Source organism: Mytilus edulis, chromosome 4 (genome assembly GCF_963676685.1).
Source record: "Mytilus edulis chromosome 4, xbMytEdul2.2, whole genome shotgun sequence".
Taxonomy (NCBI): Eukaryota; Metazoa; Mollusca; class Bivalvia; order Mytilida; family Mytilidae; genus Mytilus; species Mytilus edulis.
The window spans coordinates 2,634,488-2,655,480 of NC_092347.1; the positions used below are offsets into that span (position 1 = coordinate 2,634,488).

General features: G+C 30.4%; 1 protein-coding gene across 3 annotated transcripts in view; it reads left to right on the forward strand.

Moving 5' to 3' along the window:
- Positions 1 to 20,993, forward strand: part of LOC139518744 (phosphatidylinositol 3-kinase catalytic subunit type 3-like) — a 53,603-nt gene that overhangs the window by 5,099 nt on the left and 27,511 nt on the right. For all 3 annotated transcript variants that reach the window (XM_071310298.1, XM_071310300.1, XM_071310299.1), the window contains exons 6-16: positions 790 to 861; positions 4,237 to 4,341; positions 4,647 to 4,739; positions 5,836 to 6,021; positions 6,613 to 6,740; positions 7,698 to 7,806; positions 9,274 to 9,341; positions 10,777 to 10,882; positions 13,026 to 13,142; positions 15,367 to 15,504; positions 20,589 to 20,717. In XM_071310298.1, the coding sequence (XP_071166399.1) occupies positions 790 to 861; positions 4,237 to 4,341; positions 4,647 to 4,739; positions 5,836 to 6,021; positions 6,613 to 6,740; positions 7,698 to 7,806; positions 9,274 to 9,341; positions 10,777 to 10,882; positions 13,026 to 13,142; positions 15,367 to 15,504; positions 20,589 to 20,717 (1,251 nt within the window). The remainder of the gene's footprint in view (positions 1 to 789; positions 862 to 4,236; positions 4,342 to 4,646; positions 4,740 to 5,835; positions 6,022 to 6,612; positions 6,741 to 7,697; positions 7,807 to 9,273; positions 9,342 to 10,776; positions 10,883 to 13,025; positions 13,143 to 15,366; positions 15,505 to 20,588; positions 20,718 to 20,993) is intronic.

Here is a 20,993-nt window from a genome sequence, read left to right on the forward strand (position 1 = left end):
GGAAAAGTTGCTTTACTACTAAACCTATACACAAAGCTTATTACCACAAAATATGGATAAAGTGTGAATTTTCTACTGTCACTTTAAATGTTCAAGAGTTATGTCCCTTTACAAATGGAAAATTTGCTGAATTAATTGTTTCCGTTCTTTAACTAGGGTTTGCCTCAACCAAATGTCATCAAACTCATACACAGGGCTTATTACCACAAAATACAGATTAAATTTGTATTTTGGTGCTGTCACTCTAATTGTTTGAGTTATGTCCCTTTACAAATGGAACTTCTCTAATTTAATTTTGCCTCAACCAAATTTTATGAAACTTATACACAATACTTCATACCTCAAAACTCAGATCAAGTACAACGTTGGGTAGCGTCACTGTTACAGCTCTTCAGTTATGTACCTTTATATTTGTATATGATTTGAAAGTGGGGGCATCATTGTGTCCCATGGACACATTCCCCATTTATTTTTTTGTATGTTTCTTAACATATATATAATAAAAAGAAGGAACATATCAGCTAAAGATTGATTCACTATCATTTTGTTGGCTTGCTGTCAAACATTTACCCTCAATAAATTTCTTTAGTCAGACTAGTTTTAATCTATTAAAAGAACTTATTTTGAGAACTTCACTATACTCCATGTTTTTTATATTAATTTCAAGCTAATTAATAGAAAATATAAGTTAATTAGTAGCTGTATATTACTAAATATCTTTTTGTGTGTCAAATATTGCAGTTTTTGTACTCTGATAAGTCAAGTTTCTTTTTCCTAAATATTTTACAGGGTGGCGATGAACCTTACCAGTATCGTACTCAGGCAGAAATAGTTTGTGTTCCTGACCCAGAAATTTTGACGGTAAGGATTGGAATAATATGCATATTTTTTTTTTAACAAAAGTAGCAACAAATGTTTCAGTTTTCATATTTCTCTCTTTCAAATACCTGTTTTTGTTATACATAAAGTTCCTCTTGATTCAATAATTTTTACCTTTTGATGATTATAGCAAATTAATCATAATTAAATTGATTTTGGTATAATTCCTTTAATTCATTCTAAATACCTGTAACAAAACCAAATATTTAAATGGCCCTTGTACTGTATATGCATGTTTTTCTGTATTGAGTTGGTTGTAATGGTTGCAGGAAATCTTGTATAAAACTTGCATGTTTTCCTTTATAAAAACATCTCAATCAAAATATATAACGCTGCTTTTCTACAGGTAACATAGATACAGTACAGGTAGGGACTTATTTTTATGGATGCCTTAATCCGTCTAGATGTCAGACTGGTCGGACAGTTGTCCCAGTGTAATAAACACCTGCTGTGCAATATCCAAGTGGAAGGTCGTAAATCAATCTGTACCAGCTTGATTAGAATTAAATTTTACCTGTACAGATATATTAGTATTTATGGAGGATAGATAAATGTAAAATATTGTTTTGTATTCAAAGAGAAAGAATTAAAATTAAAATTAAATATAAGAAATAAAATTAAAATGAAATATAAGAAATAAAATTAAAATTAAATATAAGAATAAAAATTAAAATTAAATATAATTTTATTTTTTTTATAATTTGAAAATGAAATAAAGACGATTTTTAACAATATATTGTGTTGCCAATTATTTCAATAGTTTTGTGCCAATAAACTATTTTGTATTTGTATTTGTAAACCGTAAATATTTCATCTCATTCAAAATAATAAGCCTAATAACAACCAAGACTGTTAAAAGTTAAATCAAATTGTTGAGACTTCAATCCCGTAAATTATACGAGTTTTCGTTGATGGTTATATTATTTCCCGCTTTTAACGTCCTGTTCCTTTATATGTTATTATAAGAAACTCAATTTTAAGTATAAGGCCAACATATCGTATTTATGAAATATATATAGGCATTGTGAATTAAGTTATTTTCCTTTTGATACAACTTTCCCTGTCGGAGCCTCTACATCTATTCACACCTGTCAATCATTTCTCGCAAGTGAAACATTTTGGTCAGACAGATCACTCGTGCTTTCTATTTTGACATATTTCCCGTTAATCTCTTTGAAAGTCAAACAATTGGTTTCCTTTAATACAATATTTATAACGCCGAGATCACATTTCGATTCCTATTTTTTTTTATTTTATTTAAAAACTCGAGATAATATGCCTTTCTATTTTCATGTCTAAAATATTTTATGAAAATCGCGGGTGTTATAAATATATTTTACAAATTGTATCAAATCGATACACGAAAATCAAAGTTTAACCTTATATAGTTTATTGACTAAATGCACATTTATACCCCAATGGGGTTGAACGCTAGTCCTACTAGTCATGATCAGCTGTCTTTACTTTTTCGTCGTACTTCTAGTCATTTTAAAGCTCGCGCAGTCAGTTTGATTTTTTAAATCGATGTTGTATTATTTCCGTTTAAAGGAGGTCTCCAAATAGATCATTTAAATGGGAATCCGGGAAATGACTGATAAAAATAAAATAAAAAAATAGTTAAAGAAGACTAAATCGTGTTTTTATTATACATGTATGTAAATCGATTAAATTTCTATTCTGGTAAATCGATCAAGAGCCTCAAAACTAAAACACAATACTGTCAATCATTCCACATCAAATTTAATCATGAATGAATTTTCCCACGGTCGGTCAGTAAGGTCACCTGTGTTTAAAACTTTACTGTTACGACATTTCCCGCCATATAAAAATCTCGTGCAGTGGACAAAATCGATCTTTAATATCTTTTATTAGCATTCAATATTATTGTGAGTGGAGTCAAGTTAAAGTTCAACCACGTGCACACGCTGTTGATCACTGATATGTGTATCATGGAATTGTCTTTTCACGGCAATTTTTTCTTTTAGATTGCTATAAAAAATATAACATACAAGTTTCCTTTGTTACATGGATTGTGCGTAAATTAATATTATGCAAATAAGTTCGGGATTTCAAGATTAACCCTTTCGGGATCTGGGAATTCTTTTTTCGCGATGTCGGGATTTAAATTTATTTAAATTCGGGACCTTGTGACTTCGTGTTTTTAAGCCCGGGATTTCGAGATCAGGACCCCTTTAACCCCCAACCCCCAAATGCAGATCAATTATATTAATTTAGCATAATGAACAAACACGGAAATCTTAAAATAAACTTATGCCCGGGAAGAATCAATATTTTCTTCTAGTGTTATTATTTGCGTTCTATTTTAGTCATACATCTCCAACTTTCGGACAATATTTGTTTACAGTAAAAAGTAAAAACTACAAAGAATCATCAAGCTACTAATAATATACAAGTGTTGCTCACTGTAATTATTTTTATCTCGGAACTGACACAACAGACTGAATATTAAATACAAATTTTAGAAATATTTTGCATGTGACCGCGTCAAACTGAAATGTATGCAGCAGCACTTGAGATAGCATTCTGCTAATCAATGGATTTACGTGGAAAATAAATCAGTAAAATAAAAATAACCGTAAGCTTCAAGAAATAGAATACATGTAAAAATATATATGTTTAAACAATTTATGCAAACAAATAACAAAAAGATACAAAAAAAAAAAAACAAACGAAAAGGAACATAAAATAAAAATAATTTTTAGGAACAAAGAAAATAAATATTATCAGTTGAAATATCAAAACCATAATTAACAAAAATAGGCTATTTTTATTAAACAAAGTTTTCTCCAGTACTTCACCTGTAAAAATATTTTATGTCAAATACGATGTAGAACTAATATAATCAATAAAGTGACTGAGAGGTTAAAATTACAGGTAATCTGATTCTGAAATCAGTGAACCGTAATTTTAGCAACACGGATTAAGATGAAAGGACCATTCACACCTGGATCTGTTGTTTAATGAACATACTACCTACCATAAAAATGTCCGATTATTCATATCCGACTAGACGGATTAAGACATCCATAAAAATAAGTCCCTACCCGTACTGTAGACTAAAGACCTAAACATTTTTGTGGCGCTTTGCTTGGTATTAGCCTCATACTTTTATTGAAAGTCCCCCCTATTTAAAAAAACATTTGAAAGCACAGAGTCTCACAATGACCTTGTTACTATACCCCAAATTTGTAGATATGTGAATCTATTTAGTATTTTTCTCCTAAAAGAGAGCCTATTACAGTAGATAACTGAAGACAATTTTTCCTTTTTATACAGTTAGATTAACATGATCTGCAACATACAGATTAATTGAATTATATACTATTTTAATCAAAGGAAAACTTGGTGGAAAGCAAGCATCACAAACTAGCTAGAAGTCTTCATAGTGGTCCAACAGATAGGGACATGAAACCTGACGCTAAAACTAGGGACCAGTTAAATGTAAGTTTTAATTGTATTATACTTAATGATAAGGGCATAAAGCCAGATGCTAAAATCACTTTATGTACACTTTTTTATAGAGAGAATTTGAAGTTGTCATCTTTAAACCACAAACTGGTATATCGTAAAATATATCACAGTATGAAGGGTTATACAAGACTTTAAACAGTTAATTTTAGAGAATTGAAATGACAATTTATATATCACAGATCCACATTATTATTTAAAAGAGTTTCCAGGTGTACTTTTTAGAAGAAATTCTGTATAAAGAATATTTGATTAATGAAGTTATTTATTAATTTCAGGCTATTGTTGGGTTCCCGCCCACTAAAATGTTGACATCAGAAGAGCAGGATTTGGTTTGGAAGTTTAGATTCTATCTATCTAGTCAGAAAAAGGTAATTCATTTATATACTTTGTTTATAAGTTAGAAGTTTAGATTCTAGCTATCCAGTCAGAAAAAGGTAATTCATTCATTTACATTTATATACTTTGAAAATGAGAGAGAAAAAAAGATTATGAATATTATATGAAAGAATCTTTTGTCAGTGTGCTACATCTTGACAATTACTAAAATAAAAATGCTATAAGTAACATGTTCACCACACATATTTTCTCTATTAATCTTTATCAGGTACAACTGGGAAAGGGAGGGGGCAGCGATGAGGGCCTTAGCTTTAGGGTGTGATAAATGACGAAGGAATGTTTTCTCTCCCTGAAGCAAGAGAGGTTACTTACATCTTTCTAAGATGAACATGTCATGTCATTTAATATTTATCTGTGCCTACTACATAGGTTTGTGAAGACATAAACAATCTGATTAGACAAGATTTTAAAGACATCATCATTAAAAATACAGAATTTGTTTGGTTATGCTTGTAGTACACATTTACAAATTTCTGTGCCACACTAGACCTCACATCTCTGTGAGCATTTAGACACTTTTCATTTTTTTGTGGCTGTCTGAAAAGGTGGTTTTCATTAAAACAAAAGTGTTCACTCTTTAGTACAGACAAATGAAATGTTTTTTAATTTCTTCCATAAAAACTGATACCAAATAATTTTGTTTCACAAAAGTTTTAGAAAATGAGCATGTGCTGATCAAGAATGATGATTTAATCTGAAGAGTAGAAGTGAGTTCTTCATCAGATTTCCTTCAACAAGGTTGTGTCACTTACTGTAAATTCAAAAATTATTGCATTCATTTATTAATCCGATTTTGTCATTTTAGACTAAAATGGGATTTTAATTTTTGCGATTTTTGATAAAAATCCTGTTTAGTTCATATAAAAAATTTCAAAATGCAAGTTTAAATTATCGCATTTTTTGCAATAATAAAAACATCGCAATAATTTCAGAATTTATAGTAATAATTTTTTTTTAGGATACACACTTTTTTTTCTTTCCTGGTATACTTTTTAATAATTATTGAAAATTCGTAAACTACATACTGATCAGAAAATTCAATAATTAAAAGTATGATAATATTTATAGGCACTGACAAAGTTTTTGAAATGTGTGAACTGGAAGATGCCACAGGAAGCCAAACAAGCTATAGAACTAATGAGCCGCTGGAGTCCAATGGATGCTGACGATGCGTTAGAACTTTTATCTCCAGCTTTTACACATCCAACTGTGAGGAAATATGCCGTGTCTAGACTACGTCAGTCTGACGATGAGGTAAGATATACAGACATTCCATACATTTTACAATTCAGAAATTCTTTTAATATTTCAAATAATGTGACTTGGTGAGTGTCTCAATGAAAAGAACTAACATTCTGATAACTTAAACAAAGATCTATATACAGATTTTTCAATAGCGAAACTTTCATCTATTCTTGAAAAATCTCAATAATAACTGTGTACCATTTTTCAATAGCGAAACTTTCATCTATTCTTGAAAAATCTCAATAATAACTGTGTACCATAATTCCAGAATTTGCAGTATGGGAAGAAGAAGAAAATCAGTCAAGATTTGTTGCTTTTGTAGTGTCATTCTAGTTATATAGGGAAGACTATCAGAGCACTATAAACATTTTGATAATAGACAATTTATTTATAAAACGATAGCATTTGAGATTTTTTTACAGTTATTTCAGCAATAAATCACATACTTTGTATCTAAAAAATCAAGTTTGTGGTAAAGATAGTATACCCTCAAGTAGGTAACTCATTTTGAAACATGTTCATTAGGATGTTAGTAAAAAAAACCTTGTTTATTCTATATCTTTATCATTATGATTATGGTTTTATGATTTATCGTTTTAGGACTTATTTTTGTATCTGTTTCAACTGGTACAAGCTTTGAGATATGAGGACTTTGATAAAATTAAACATGACACTGACCAGATAACAACAAGAAGAGAGTCCATTTGTGATACATCTGATAGGGACAGGTAAGGATAGTGTGTTGTGTGTTGGGGGATAAACATGACACTGACCAGATAACAACAAGAAGAGAGTCCATTTGTGATACATCTGATAGGGACAGGTAAGGTAGGGTGTTGTGTGCTGAGCGATAAATATGAAGATTAACATAGAAAAAAATCATGCAGTAATTCAAATGGTGGACAAGATACCAAATATTCAGAGAAAAATCTATTGGTTAGAACAAAGATTTATAAATAATGTCATATTCAGTCATGATTTATATAGTTGCTGTTCTTCCTATTTTATTTTGCCACTGGACATAAAGCAACCAACAATCAATTAATCTTCAAGTTATAATAAATATTTTTTTATGCATTTCACTCACCTGTTATAATTTATATTTTTTTCTGTATTTCACTTAACTGTTATAATAAATATTTTATTTCTTGATTTAATATCTGCATACTGTATTTTACTGCATCACAGAGAGATGAATGTTGGTCAGTACTGCTAACAAGTTATGGAAACCTGATATCACTTATAAATCCTTACTCATGTTACTGTTCTAATAAATTTAGTTTAATTTTATTTTGGTGTACTGCAGTAATTGACCTATTTGATGACAACATATTATTCTATGAGCTTTGTCATTATGTACTCTGGTTATATATATTTTGTGGGGAATCTTTTTCATGAATATTTAAGTGTCTACTTAAACACCAGTCATTTATGTTTATTTATAACAAGTCATGAATGTTTGCTAATATTTATGCCTTGAATGATCCTATTATTCTAGATGTTTCTTAAGTTTCAAAAAATTTATACAAATATAAGAATGCATATAAAATTAAATTTTGATTTAGCCAATACAATAGAATTTCACTGGGACTTTGTAAATGAATAGATAAATCAATGTCTTTTTTCCAGGACTGCTCTAGGAGGGGTATCATAAATGAAGAGATAAATAAATGTCTTTATTCCAGGACACACACGATGCTTACAAGAGCAGGGTCACATGATTCTATAATTGATGCTCTAGGAGGAGTATCACCTAAACAAGAAGAAAGTCCTGAGATTAGATTATCAAAAGAGGTAAATTCATATCTTTGGTAATGCTTGTTGACAAGTCAGTTAAGGTCCTTTTTAGTTCTTTGTTTCTTATATGTGTACAGTTTTTCCACTGGATTGTTTGATGATTAATCTCTACAACCTTTACAACACATCAACATGAAAGGAGTAGGTCCAGTAAGACCCCTTTTTGGCCCTAAAATATAGCAGTTTTACAAAATTGTTAAAATGTAAACTTTTAGTTATTTATTGGACAGTAGAATGCTTCTGCTACATAAATATGGGCTGTTTTTGACAATACAATGCACATATATCGGGTACTAGCACCATTAAGTCATGCTAAATTACTGAAATCTTCACAATTCTAGCATTTTAGTTAAATTTTAGACAGTTTTCGTGTGAAACGAAAGTGGCCGCATTCGTGTTCATCCTTAATATTGAAATGTAAGTTGTATTTTATGATAATACATAACATATATACAGGTTGAGGATGAACAGTGATGCGGCCACTTTCATTTTTGACAAAAATCATCTGAAAAGTGACATTTTTCGGCATATTTGGTAAATTTATCATATTTGAGCTTGAATCGGGTTGTTTTTAATGACTAAATCAGTTAAAATCTTTCACATAAATTAATTGATTCAAATGAAATAGACACTTTAAAAGTGTTTAAAAAGTGGTCAAAATCTTTCGTAAGATGAACCTGAAATTTGAGGCCAAAATCGGTCCTTACCGGACCTACTCCTTTTTCTACTGGATATTAAGCAATCACCAATCAAGCTGTCTAATATATTTAACACAGCCACATTCTGTATGTATATAAAAGAAGATGTGGTATAATACCAATGAGACAACTGTCCTGTTCTAAGTTAGGAGCCTATAATTCAGTGGTTGTCAATTGTTGCTGTGTTGCATATTTGTTTTTGGTTTATATTTTGGCTGTTGGTTTTCTTGTTTGAATTGTTTAACATTTGTCATTTTAGGGGCTTTTATAACTGACCATGTTGTATGGACTTTGCTCATTGTTGAAGGCCATACAGTGACCTATAATTGTTAATTTCTGATTCATTTGGTTACTGGTGGAGAGTTGTCTTACTGGCTATCATACCACATATTCTTTTTTTATAACATAATTTCAACCAATTTAAAGGTCTGGATGTTTTAAGTTGTGCAAAAGTTCTGATATCATTTGACAATGTTATATTATAATTACTAGATTTCATGCTTGAAATCTGCACCTATGTCGCACATTTTCACATGTTTTCATAAAACTTTTTGTCATGTCATATCATCACATGATTTATCATTGTCAGAGGTTGGCAACTATAGATTACAGATGAAACTGATTGATAGCTCATTTACAAATATTTAAACCAGAAAATGAGACATTAAAATAATATGCTAGTGTTGCCAAATATTTTCTGTAGAAAAATATGTAATATTCACTTTTCCATTCTATTAAGTTTAATTATTCTCTTTATCTTTCACAGAGTGACCTTGCATCATTCCTTATAGAAAGAGCCTGTGATAATTCCATATTAGCTAACTACTTTTACTGGTAAGTCTTCTTATAATCAGATCTAGATTGTTTCACACATATTTATAATTTATTCTCCCTAAAAGATTTATTCTATATACCGGTATATCTTTATTTCTCAACAAACCAAATTACATTGGTTTAGAGATACACACAATAAATATTACATAATGTATATGTTCAGACATACAAAATTTGTATGAAAGCAAGGGGGAGGTAAATATCATATATTACGGTATACATATTAAACTTAATGATATCAAGTGCATGATTTATGATGAATTACCCAGGAGAGCCTAAATGCATATTTACTAGTCTTATGAATTTGCACAAGTTGTAAAGATCAGAAAGATTTTTACTATTCATCAATTCATTAAATTTCAATGAATTTGGTTGATTTCTATATCTTTTTCTCAAAAAAATGTTTACAACCATCATTGAATACAGAACACATAAAAATATAAGGAAATTCATCTCAGATGTCACTAGAATTACAAAGTATGCATTTTCTATTTTCTCTTCCAACATTTTGCCATCTACCAATCTCAATAGAGCCAAGAAATCATATATCCATGAAAATGCAAGGTTTCTTCAATCCACGAAAATTGGTACCCACGAAAATAAATGAATCCACAGTATTTCTTTTTTTCATAGATTCCCTCACCTTTAAAAAGACCACTTGGCTTCAATATTGTATCCCAAAAACTAAATCTTACATTTAAAGATCTTATGGCTGCGAATATTTTAGATGAGTTACATCTTTTGGAAGTTATTGAATTTTCTTAGCACTATGATTAGATTAGCATGGTGACATATTTCATAGAGCATTTATAATGTACCATTTGTTTGTCAGTTTTTCCATCATTATATGATAAGAGTATAGCCACTACATACATTAACCATTTGTATACCTCGGTAAACACATGTAAGTAGAAAGTTTAAACTTTTCTTGAGTTAGTCTTTTTCTACAGTTGTTGTTCCCTTTCACGAATTTTGACCTACCAAATAAAGCTATTTACCGGGAGGTGTAATAACATGAGCAGCACAATAACTGCCACATGTGGAGCAGGATCTAGTTATCTTTCTTGAGCTTACCCTTCCAGAGCACCTGAGATCACCCTAAATTTCGGTAGGGTTCCTGTTACTTAGTCTTTAGTTTTCTTTGTTATGTCTTGTGTACCGTACTTTTATTTGTCTGTTGGTCTTTTTCTCTTTTTTTGCCATTGCGTTGTCAGTTTATTTTGGTATCTTTTGCCCCTCTTATGTGATGTTTTCCTTTATTTGGATTAACACCCCTACTCCTTTAGATGATATTTTGTTAATTGAATATTAAAACTTCATGGAGTTAATATTTTTAGCCACTGTCAAAATGTCCTTTTTTCCCCAGATATATTTCTGTGGAATGTGGAAACTTCATTGAGTGAATATTTTAGTCACAATGTCTTTTCTTCCCCAGGTATGTGTCTGTTGAATGTGAAAATGATGAATCAACTGCTAAAGAACAGAGAGTTAATGAAATGTATTTATGTATCATGAAGAGATTTAGCCAGGCTTTAGTTAAGGTTAGTAATGGGTATAATAAAATGAACACAGGATCTTTAACTAAATGTCATTTATTTCAAGAAGTTATGCATAGAGTACATTGTTTGATTTGTCCAGTAAAATTCTCCTACAGTTTTCAGGCTAGAAACCTTGTATTACTGTGGCTGTAGATTCATTGTTATTAATAGTAAATAATGTTGATTTTGTTCGTACGGATGAACTACAAATGTAAATGTTCAACTAATAACATTTTGGATAAGATATTTCTAATACCACACTTTATTTGGTTAAATTGGTTGACCTATCTTGCAATGGGATGATAAGTTGCAACCCTAAAAAGTTGAGGCAATTATGGACAGAGCATTCAAGCTTGATACAGCTCTGAATATTTGGATTATGATTAAATACTTGACACTGCATAGGTTTCTGACACAGAATGAATGTGATCTAAGAACTGAAAAAAAAATGAAATTAGAGAATTTTAGTTATTTTTATACATATTATGGTCCAATATCCAACATTTAAATGTAAAGTTCAGCATATTGTAACAAACCTTGGGTTGTCACAAAACTGTTTAACTCATCATTCAGGAGGAGTGGAATCAACGGCATTGTGGAGAAACAGATTTGTAATAAACATAACAATCATGATATTTATTTTAGTAGTATTTTGACTTCTTCTTTCAATATAATAAACATCAAATACACATTCATCATTCAACAGATAAAGCAATAAATCGGGTGGTCAATATAAAAGGTAGTTGACGGTTCAAGAGATTGATTGAGAATGACATGTTGTTCTGCAGGCTCCTATTTATGTCTTTTGGCACTTACTATGACGTTAGAGTAAACATCTAATCATCCAATCAAAAGCAACGTTTCTTTTGTCTTTTGGCTTGAAACGTTCAAGAAGACAATCAAATTTCGTTATTCTTAAATAAAGAAACAATATTAAGTTGTCCTCCTTTTGTCCTTCTTGTCCGAATTATGTTTAAAAGCGTATGAAACTAAAAGGACATTTCTACATAATGCTATTTTTAAACGGACAGTAAATTCCTTTCTCGATACGGCGTATGAACTTGGGTGTAATTTACATAACCTTACGCATTAGATATAATGCTTAAATGAGATCAATGAAAACCCTGTTCTATCATAAATAAAGACAATGTTAATGAAAAGGGAGGCACAAACATAAGAAATACGCAATTTATCTGCATTGATAAAGTGTTAACTTAAACAAATAATAAAATGAGATCGCAAAGTGAAAGTACAGAACGGTGTCATGGCAGATGTAAACAAGTTGAATCTCACGACAATATTTGTCAAAATAAATCACTATATGACGGGATAATCAAAGTATTTTATAGGTAAACATTACCAAGATATACATATAAAACTGGCCCTTATCACTTGCAAAGTACAAATAGTTTAAATCATGAGTATGAAAGTCAATGCATTTATCAGTGTTTGTGCACTCCCGAGAAGTTGACCACCCGGCAATATTCAAATAGATATATGTAATATACAATAAATAATAGGTTAAATAATAACAATTATCAGTCCAGATTTGTCACAATATCAAAGAACCCTTTAGAATTCAATTTTTGATGAATCAAACAACTTTTATTTTAGGCCATTTGTACCTCAGTGTAGACTAAGTTGAAAACAGGACTCGAAATCATACATTTAGGTACATATCAAAGAACATAAAAAAGGGGGGGGGGGGGTGTTCAGGGTAAGGAAGGTTCCAACCCTGGGACCCACACCCTCCACCTTGGATCCACCACTGCAATGTGTCTTGTAAATTCAACTTCTATACAACAAGACAAATTTCAATGAAATATTACACAGTCTTAAAATGCGTCCTTAAAGTGTCATTAATAGAAAAAAATAATTCCCAATTAAACATGTTATAGGGAAGAGAACTAAATTTGCAAGGTTTTATGCGTTCAAACAGAGTTCTAGTTATTTTATGTAATGAAAAGCACACTATAGATATATAAATAGACATGATATCTCAAGTTTTTGAAAATATTCTTTTTGATGTATGAACTCATATCCAAGAAATTGTTTTCAATTATTTTTACTAAATGTTTTTATCATAGTTGAGTGTAAGGTGAATGATGAAACACAAAATAATTTATGTTATATAATTACATATCAGGGTGGCCAGGAATGCCGTTTAAAGAGAGCTACTCTGGCGAGACAACAAATGTTTATAGAGAGATTAGTCAGCATGGTAAAGGCTGTGACTAGAGAAAGTGGGAATAGGAAGAAAAAGGTAATTAATTAATCAGTGTAATATTTTACTATAAAACACAAGATTGTCAGGCAAACCTTATAACATTGAGAATGGAAATGGGGAATGTGTCAAAGAGACAACAACCCCACTAAACAGCCGACAACATTTTTTCAATTTGCTTTTATAGTTTTGCCCTGAGAATTTTAGGGTTTCTAAATTCTATAGCAAAGCAAAGATTAACATGTTTGTTAAGGATACAAAATTGACTGCTTTGGTATATAATATATCACTCTAGAATTAAGCTATTAGTATCCTTACATTGATATATGGTTTTCTCTGCTAAAACAACACAAGACTAACAAAGGCCAGAGGCTCCTGACTTGGGACAGGCGCAAAAATGCGGCGGGTTAAACATGTTTGTGAGATCTCAACCCTCCCCCTATACCTCTAACCAATGTAGAAAAGCAAACCCACAACAACACGCACATTAAAACTCAGCCCAAGAGAAGTCTGAGTCCGATGCCAGAAGACGCAACCAAAGAAAATAAACAAAATGACAATATGTTTGTTAAGGATACAAAATTGACTGCTTTGGTATATAATATATATACCACTCTAGAATTAATCTCTTAGTATCCTAACATTGATATATGTCTTTCTTTGCCCACAGATTATTACTTTTTGTATGAATTTTCAGTCATAGAATTATAAGTCACAAATAAGATACTGTGGATTCATGTATTTTTTGATGGGTATAGATTTTCGAGAATTGCTAAAAACTTGCATATTCAGGGATATTTGTTTTCATGGTTTTGCCAATTTCTCTTTTCAAAGCCTATTGAAAACATGTTATTCCTTGAACAATGCAATTATTAATAATAATATAATAATAAATTCTTTATTTAAAGAGGGTAAATTCAGTTAGTTACAATAAACTAATCTTACCTGAGGTCCTCACATACAAATTACAATACAACCAAAAACAGATATTTACACAGTTAATTTACAGTCATGTAGTCCAATGTATTGTTATTAACATAAGATATAATGTTGTTTCAGATGTACATGTAGTCAAAAATCGAGTGAAAATAAAAAATATACAAATACATTGTAGAAAACATTTCTTATAAAGATTGTGTTAGGTACTTCTTGATACTTTGCTTAAAGGTAAAAGTGTTTTGAGCTTTACCCATTTTGTGTGGTAGTTCATTCCATAACATTGATCCAGAATAAACAAAGTATTTCTTAAATAGCTCAGCTTTTGGCTTAGGAACTATCAGATTACCTTGAATGACACCTCTTAAGGAGTAAGGATTATTATCTGATTTCAGTTTAAACTTTTGAACTAGGTACATTGGTGCTTCCATACGCATACATTTATATAGAAGTAAATATTTGTGGTATTTTATTTATTGTCAACTGTCATCCACCCAAGTTTTTTTAATAAGGGGCTGAGGGAGATAAAGATCTGCATCTAGAATTAATCTGGCTGCCTTTTTTTGGAGTTTTAAAATTCTTGTTATAAATCCCTTCATTTTTACATTCACCCCAAATAATACAGCAGTAGTCAATTAGGGGCAAAATATACCCATTGTATAAATATGTTTTCTTTGCATTTATATCTAAAAATTTCTTTATTTTAGAAAGAAGGTATATTCTGGATGATAGCACAAACTTGATCAATTTGATTTCTCAAATTAAGTGTGCTGTCAATTTTAACACCTAATTATTTTTCACATGAAGAATTAAAATTATTGGTTCAACTCTGCCAACGAAACCCACAAAAATTGGTATCAAACAAATTATAATCAATCCAAAGTATATCACTCTAAAATTAAACTTTTAATATCCAACATCCAACATTGATCGTATATGGTTTTGTTGAGAGAAAAAAATAATTGCATAAATGAACAGTGATGATTGTAATTATTATATTACAGTTTTAACATGTATAAATATACTGTAATTATTATACTGTGAATTCATTAATATTCGTTGGATACCAATATTCGTGGATTTCGTGGGTACAGGAGAACCACGAATTCAAATGTTCAACAAAATTAAAATTTTGTAAAGGAATGAGTGTAGACTTTGCCAAAAACCATGAAATTAAATATCCACGAATATGTAAGTTTTCCTCAAACCACGAAAATTGGTACCCACGAAAATAAATGAATCCACAGTATACAAGTTTTAACATACATACATATACTGTAATTAATATATAAGAGTTTTAACATATATACATGTACTAACATTTAAGATAGAAAGACTTCGAGCCCTACTGCAAGATCCTGAGGTAACCAAAATAAACTTTGCCAGTTTTGATGACTTGCCTCTACCCTTAGATCCCAATGTTAAAGTGAATGGTATCTGTGTTGAAAAGGCTACACTATTAAAGGTGAGAAATCTTTTAAAATCAGTGCACTTTTAATTAGAAAATAAACATATATAAATCAGAATGTGTACAACAGAGTTGGCAAAGTATACCTAGTCCTCAATGGTCATCAACTTTGCACTTTATTTGTCCTTTTTAACATGCTTGATGTGAGCGTCACTGTTAAGTCTTTTCAATACCAATTGATAAAATTGAGGAAGGAATTTTACAGTGAGTTGACTGTTAGTGTTGCTCTCCACCAATTGCAATTCATTCAAAATTTTGACCAAATAATTTTGACCAAATTGCAATTTGTTTTATAAAATCAAATTGTTCAACTGGTCAGAAATTTGAACCAACTGCTGTAGAAAACCACAGCCAAGTCATGAAAGTGCAAGGTGATAAAATAAAACATACTTACAATCCTATAAGACTTGTACTCCACTTTAATGATGTTGTGACAAAATTAGTTTATCAGTTTGTATAGTTATATTATATTCATTTCCATGCTGAAGGGGAACTGTTTATTTTGAATTGCTATTAAATTGTCCAAACTAAGCTTTCATATAGTTTTTCTTTCTAAAAGTATTCTATATTTATAAGAATCAGACATTATGTGAATTAAAACATTTCATATTCAGTAAAATATGTGTAAAATTGCAATATATGTTTGTAGGAAGTTTCCATGGGGGAGATAATGACTTTTCTTTCAAAAAGTCTTTATTCAAAAGAATAATATTTTAGGTTATCTCCCCTGAAAACTTATCAATAGCATATTGTTATTTCATACATATTTTACTGAATTTATGATGTTTTATTTAAAATGATATCTGATTCTTATAAATATAGAATACTTTTAGAAAGAAAAACTATATGAAAGCTTAGTTTGGACAATTTTATAGCAATTCAAAATAAACAGTTCCTCTTCAGCATGGAAATGACTATAATATAACTATACAAACTGATAAACTAATTTTGTCACATCATTAAAGTGGAGTTAAAGTCTTATAGGACTGTAAGTAATTTTGTCACAACATCATTAAAGTGGAGTTAAAGTCTTATAGGATTGTAAGTATGTTTTATTTTATCACCTTGCACTTTCACATTTTGACTGAACAATTTGTTCAATATTCTGACCAGTTGAACAATTTGGTTTGTTTAAAAAACAAATTGCAATTTGGTCAAAATTTTGAATGGGTTGCAATTGGTGGAGAGCAACACTAACAGTCAACTCACTGTAAGCTAACTTTAGATGTAAGCACTTGTCCATTTGAAAAGTTAACTGATGGTGACATCTAAATGTCTATTATTTGTCAACTTTAATTTGTTTACTTGCTGTCTGATTTACTTTTCCCTACAGACCATCATTACTCAAATTAATAGATTTCATGCTGAACAATGCTGAAAAGCTTACCATTAAGGGGGCTCGTGGGTCTAAATTGATTTTTTTTCTTAATACAGGATTTCGCTATATTTTTTTATAAATGAACTTTATTTGAATCTTAATAAAAAAAAAAAAATTTAAAAATGGGGTCACCGTTCATTTACGCTCACAATCTGCCTTCGAAAGAAGCACACATTTTGTATAGGTACTTTTTTTCTGTTGAAATAATAGAGGTAATATTGAAATAAAAAAAAACTTAATTACAGAAGTCGCTCAAATTTTACAATAGTTTAGTTTTAGTACAGCTTATTTGAAAGTAATAATAAAAAAGTATAGGTCACTGATGAGTTAAAAAAGATATTTCAATTTTAATGCCAAGAAAAGGCCTTTTTGCACCAAAGGGAGATAATTTGGAGCTTTTTCAATGATATATACATTTTAAAAGTCATCTGGGACCAAAGCGAATTGATTTTTATGCCCCACCTACAGTAGGCATTATGTTTTCTGGTCTGTGCGTCCATTTCTCCATTAGTTTGTCCGTTCGTCCATTCGTTCATTCGTTCGTTCGTCCCGCTTCAGGTTAAAGTTTTTGGTCAAGGTAGTTTTTGATGAAGCTGATGTCCAATCAACTTGAAAATTAGTACACATGTTCCTTTTGATATGATCTTTCTAATTTAGAATCCAAATTAGACTTTTTACCCCAATTTCATGCTCCACTGAACATAGAAAATGAAAGTGCGAGTTTCAGGTTAAAGTTTTTGGTCAAGGTAGTTTTTGATGAAGTTGAAGTTCAATCAACTTGAAACTTAGTTCACATTCTCACTATGGTAAATCTTTCTTATTTTAATGCCAAATTATTTTTTACTCAATTTCACGGTCCATTGAACATTAAAAATTATAGTTCGAGTGGGGCATCCATGACTTTGGACACATTCTTCTTGCTTTGAATGATTTTTGTACCATATGATAAAGTAACAATTAATAAATAGATAAATAAGATTTGTAATGAAAACAAAACAAATTTTCTGAAATTTTTATACCCTCAAGCCTCCTGAAGGGCATATGAAACAGTTCCAGGAAAGGTAATGATGTTGCTAATATACCACTAAAAATGCTTTTTTTCTCCAAAATCCTGAAACTTTGTTTAGTATTAATCATTTCAAAAGAACTGTTGTACATATGAAGAGCATATTTATTTTAAGAAGATTTTCATAATGTTTCTACAAAAATTTGCTTGTTTATATAGGAATCGCAAAAAAATTTTTGAGTTGTATAATGGTATCATGTCGTCGTCGTCGGAAGACACATTTAGTTTCCGGACAATAACTTTTGATTTAGTAAATGGAATAATTAATGGATCACTAAATTTTTTTACCAGAAAGTTCAATACAGTAGACTCCGGCCAATCGGATACACAAAATGTCAGCTAAAAATATCCGATTGTCCGATATATTCAATTAGCCGATGAACGTATATTCCTCCAAGTTTTTTTTCAAAATATACAGACACAACCCTAAGATACCAATAGCTATTATAGCTGCTTTATTAATGGAAATTTGTAACTAATCTCAATGTTTTTTCAGGTACAAGTTCGGATAATTCAGTTGATTGAGTAATAGATCGATCAGTTGATTATAATGTATTTTGCCTATCTGTCAGTATATTGATTTTTTAATTATGTGTTGATTATCTGAATAAAATATGTACCTCTTAAATAATGAGACTTGTTTTTGCGTGATTTGTTTCATTTGTGTGTTAAAACAGGTAAAAGCTAAAAATAACTATGAATTCTCGGAAGTAGGCCACAGGTAAATCTATTAATAGCTATAAACTTCTAACTATAATCGAACTCGGATCTTATTTTCTACAGTTTTTTATTTATGAAACACATTTCCAATTTCAAGTAATACAACTATTTTTATGATTATAAAATTGGACATCAAGATGAGTAAAATTAATTTGCTTTTCTATCTTATCTGTCGTGGTTCAAAACTGAGACTACTATGTGTTATAGTAGTCTCAGTTCAAAATAAAAGGCTGAATATTATGTAAATTAGGAAAATGGCGTATCACCTGGGATATGCTATTGACACACGATTCCTTATTTTTACACGGGACTTCTATATATATTTTAATAAATTGTTGAGAAAGAGGATCATTCATATTTAATAAACATTGATAATCATCACGCACAGTTTATCATTTCTGTCGTGTCCTTGTTTGTGAAGTAAATGATAATCAATAACGATCACATTTGGATAAACACATAACAAAAACATCTTAGGCAAAATATAATATCAGATTCATAAAATAAACAAGACAACAAGAAAAAATATGTTTTATTTGACTATAAAAGATCGTTTTTATTAATAAAATGAAACATTTCTGTACTGAAGTTTTCTTAAATTTCGTAATGGCGCAACTTCCGGCTTCATTTCCTGTCAAGAAAAATATAAAATATTCGATTGTACATGGTTTTCACACATTTTTCAAGAATATTCCTATCCAATTAGCCGATATATTCTAATAACCGATATTCGATTATCCGATGTATTTTGACTGAAATGTATAGGAAATGGTTCGGTGTTTTGAAATAATATTACAATAGCCGATATATTCGTTTAACCGATACCGATTAGGTGGAGTCTACTGTACCACGAAAGGGAGGTTGGGATTGATTTTGGTGATTATGGTACCAATAGTTTAGGAATTAGGGGCCAAAAAGGGGCCCAAAATAAGCATTTTTGTAGTTTTCAAATAATAACTTGTGTTTTAGTGTATGAATCTCTCTGAAATTATACCACAAGTTTCCATACCATGAAGGGATGGATAGTTATGACTTTTAGGGGTTATGGCTAAAATGTTTTGGAATTAGGGGCAAAAAAAGGGAAAAAACTAGGTTTTCCAGACAATAACTTTTGATTTAGTGAATGGATCACTAATTTTTTTTACCAGAATGTTCAATACCACAAAAGAAAGGTTGGAATTGATTTTTGGGGTTATGGTCCAAATATTTTGGAATTAGGGGCAAAAAAAGGGGAAACAAGGTTTTACTGGTCAAATTAAGACAATTTAAAAGCAGAGTAAGGGAGGTAATTAAAAAACAGTTAACATACAATGTTTGGTATGTTCAGATTTACCTCCCTTACACTACTTGTAAATAGTGTATAAAGAAAAGTCAGATTTCAAACTTATTGCCAAAAAAAAAGGGGGTTGTAGTTGTTATTTTTTTGCCCCAAGTATCTCAAATTCCAAATTTTTGGAAAGTTTGAAGAAGAAATCTTTGATTGCACAATATTGCATAATAGATTTGTAAGATTTTGACATTTGTTTTGATCACAATCCAAATTCAGAGCTGTATCAAGCTTGAATGTTGTGTCCCAACTTGCCCCAACTGTACAGGGTTGCCCTCTGCGGTCGTATAATGCTGTGCCCTGCAGAGCACCTGGTTATCTGTTGAAATAAAAAAGTAAGGAATGTCTATCCAAACGATAGAAATATCCCAAAAACAGAAATGTTGAAGGTATATTTTTTATTACATATTAGAATTGCTATGGGGAAAAACAGCTTGTATGCAAATGTTTGTAATAAAATCATCATGGGTTTGAACTGTATTGTATGTCCTTAAGACCCAATTACAAAATTTATAAGTGTTACATATAAAATGTACCGAGATTAGGATTAATGTGTAATTTCTTGTACAACTATAAACAATATTTTACAGAGCGCTTTGATGCCATGTAGACTGACTTTTAAAACAAGTACAGGAAGTGAATACGTGACGATGTTTAAACATGGTGATGATTTACGTCAGGATCAACTTATACTACAGATTATAACTCTGATGGATAAGGTCAGTGATACCTAGATAGTTGAACTTTTGTAGGGATTTAAAAATAGTACCTTTACTGATTTTATGTTGTTATGTGCCAGATGAACCTTGTAACAATGACTGATGTTTAAGCTTAATATTGGCTACAAGTATCTATAACTTTAGTTAATATCACAAGTATATATATATATATATCTTAGAATTAAAAGACGGCCATATTATACAATTTGGAAGATATTCTGCAGACTCAAAGGGCTCTACAGAAGGTGCATCAAACTGTAAATCAGAAAAAAACTT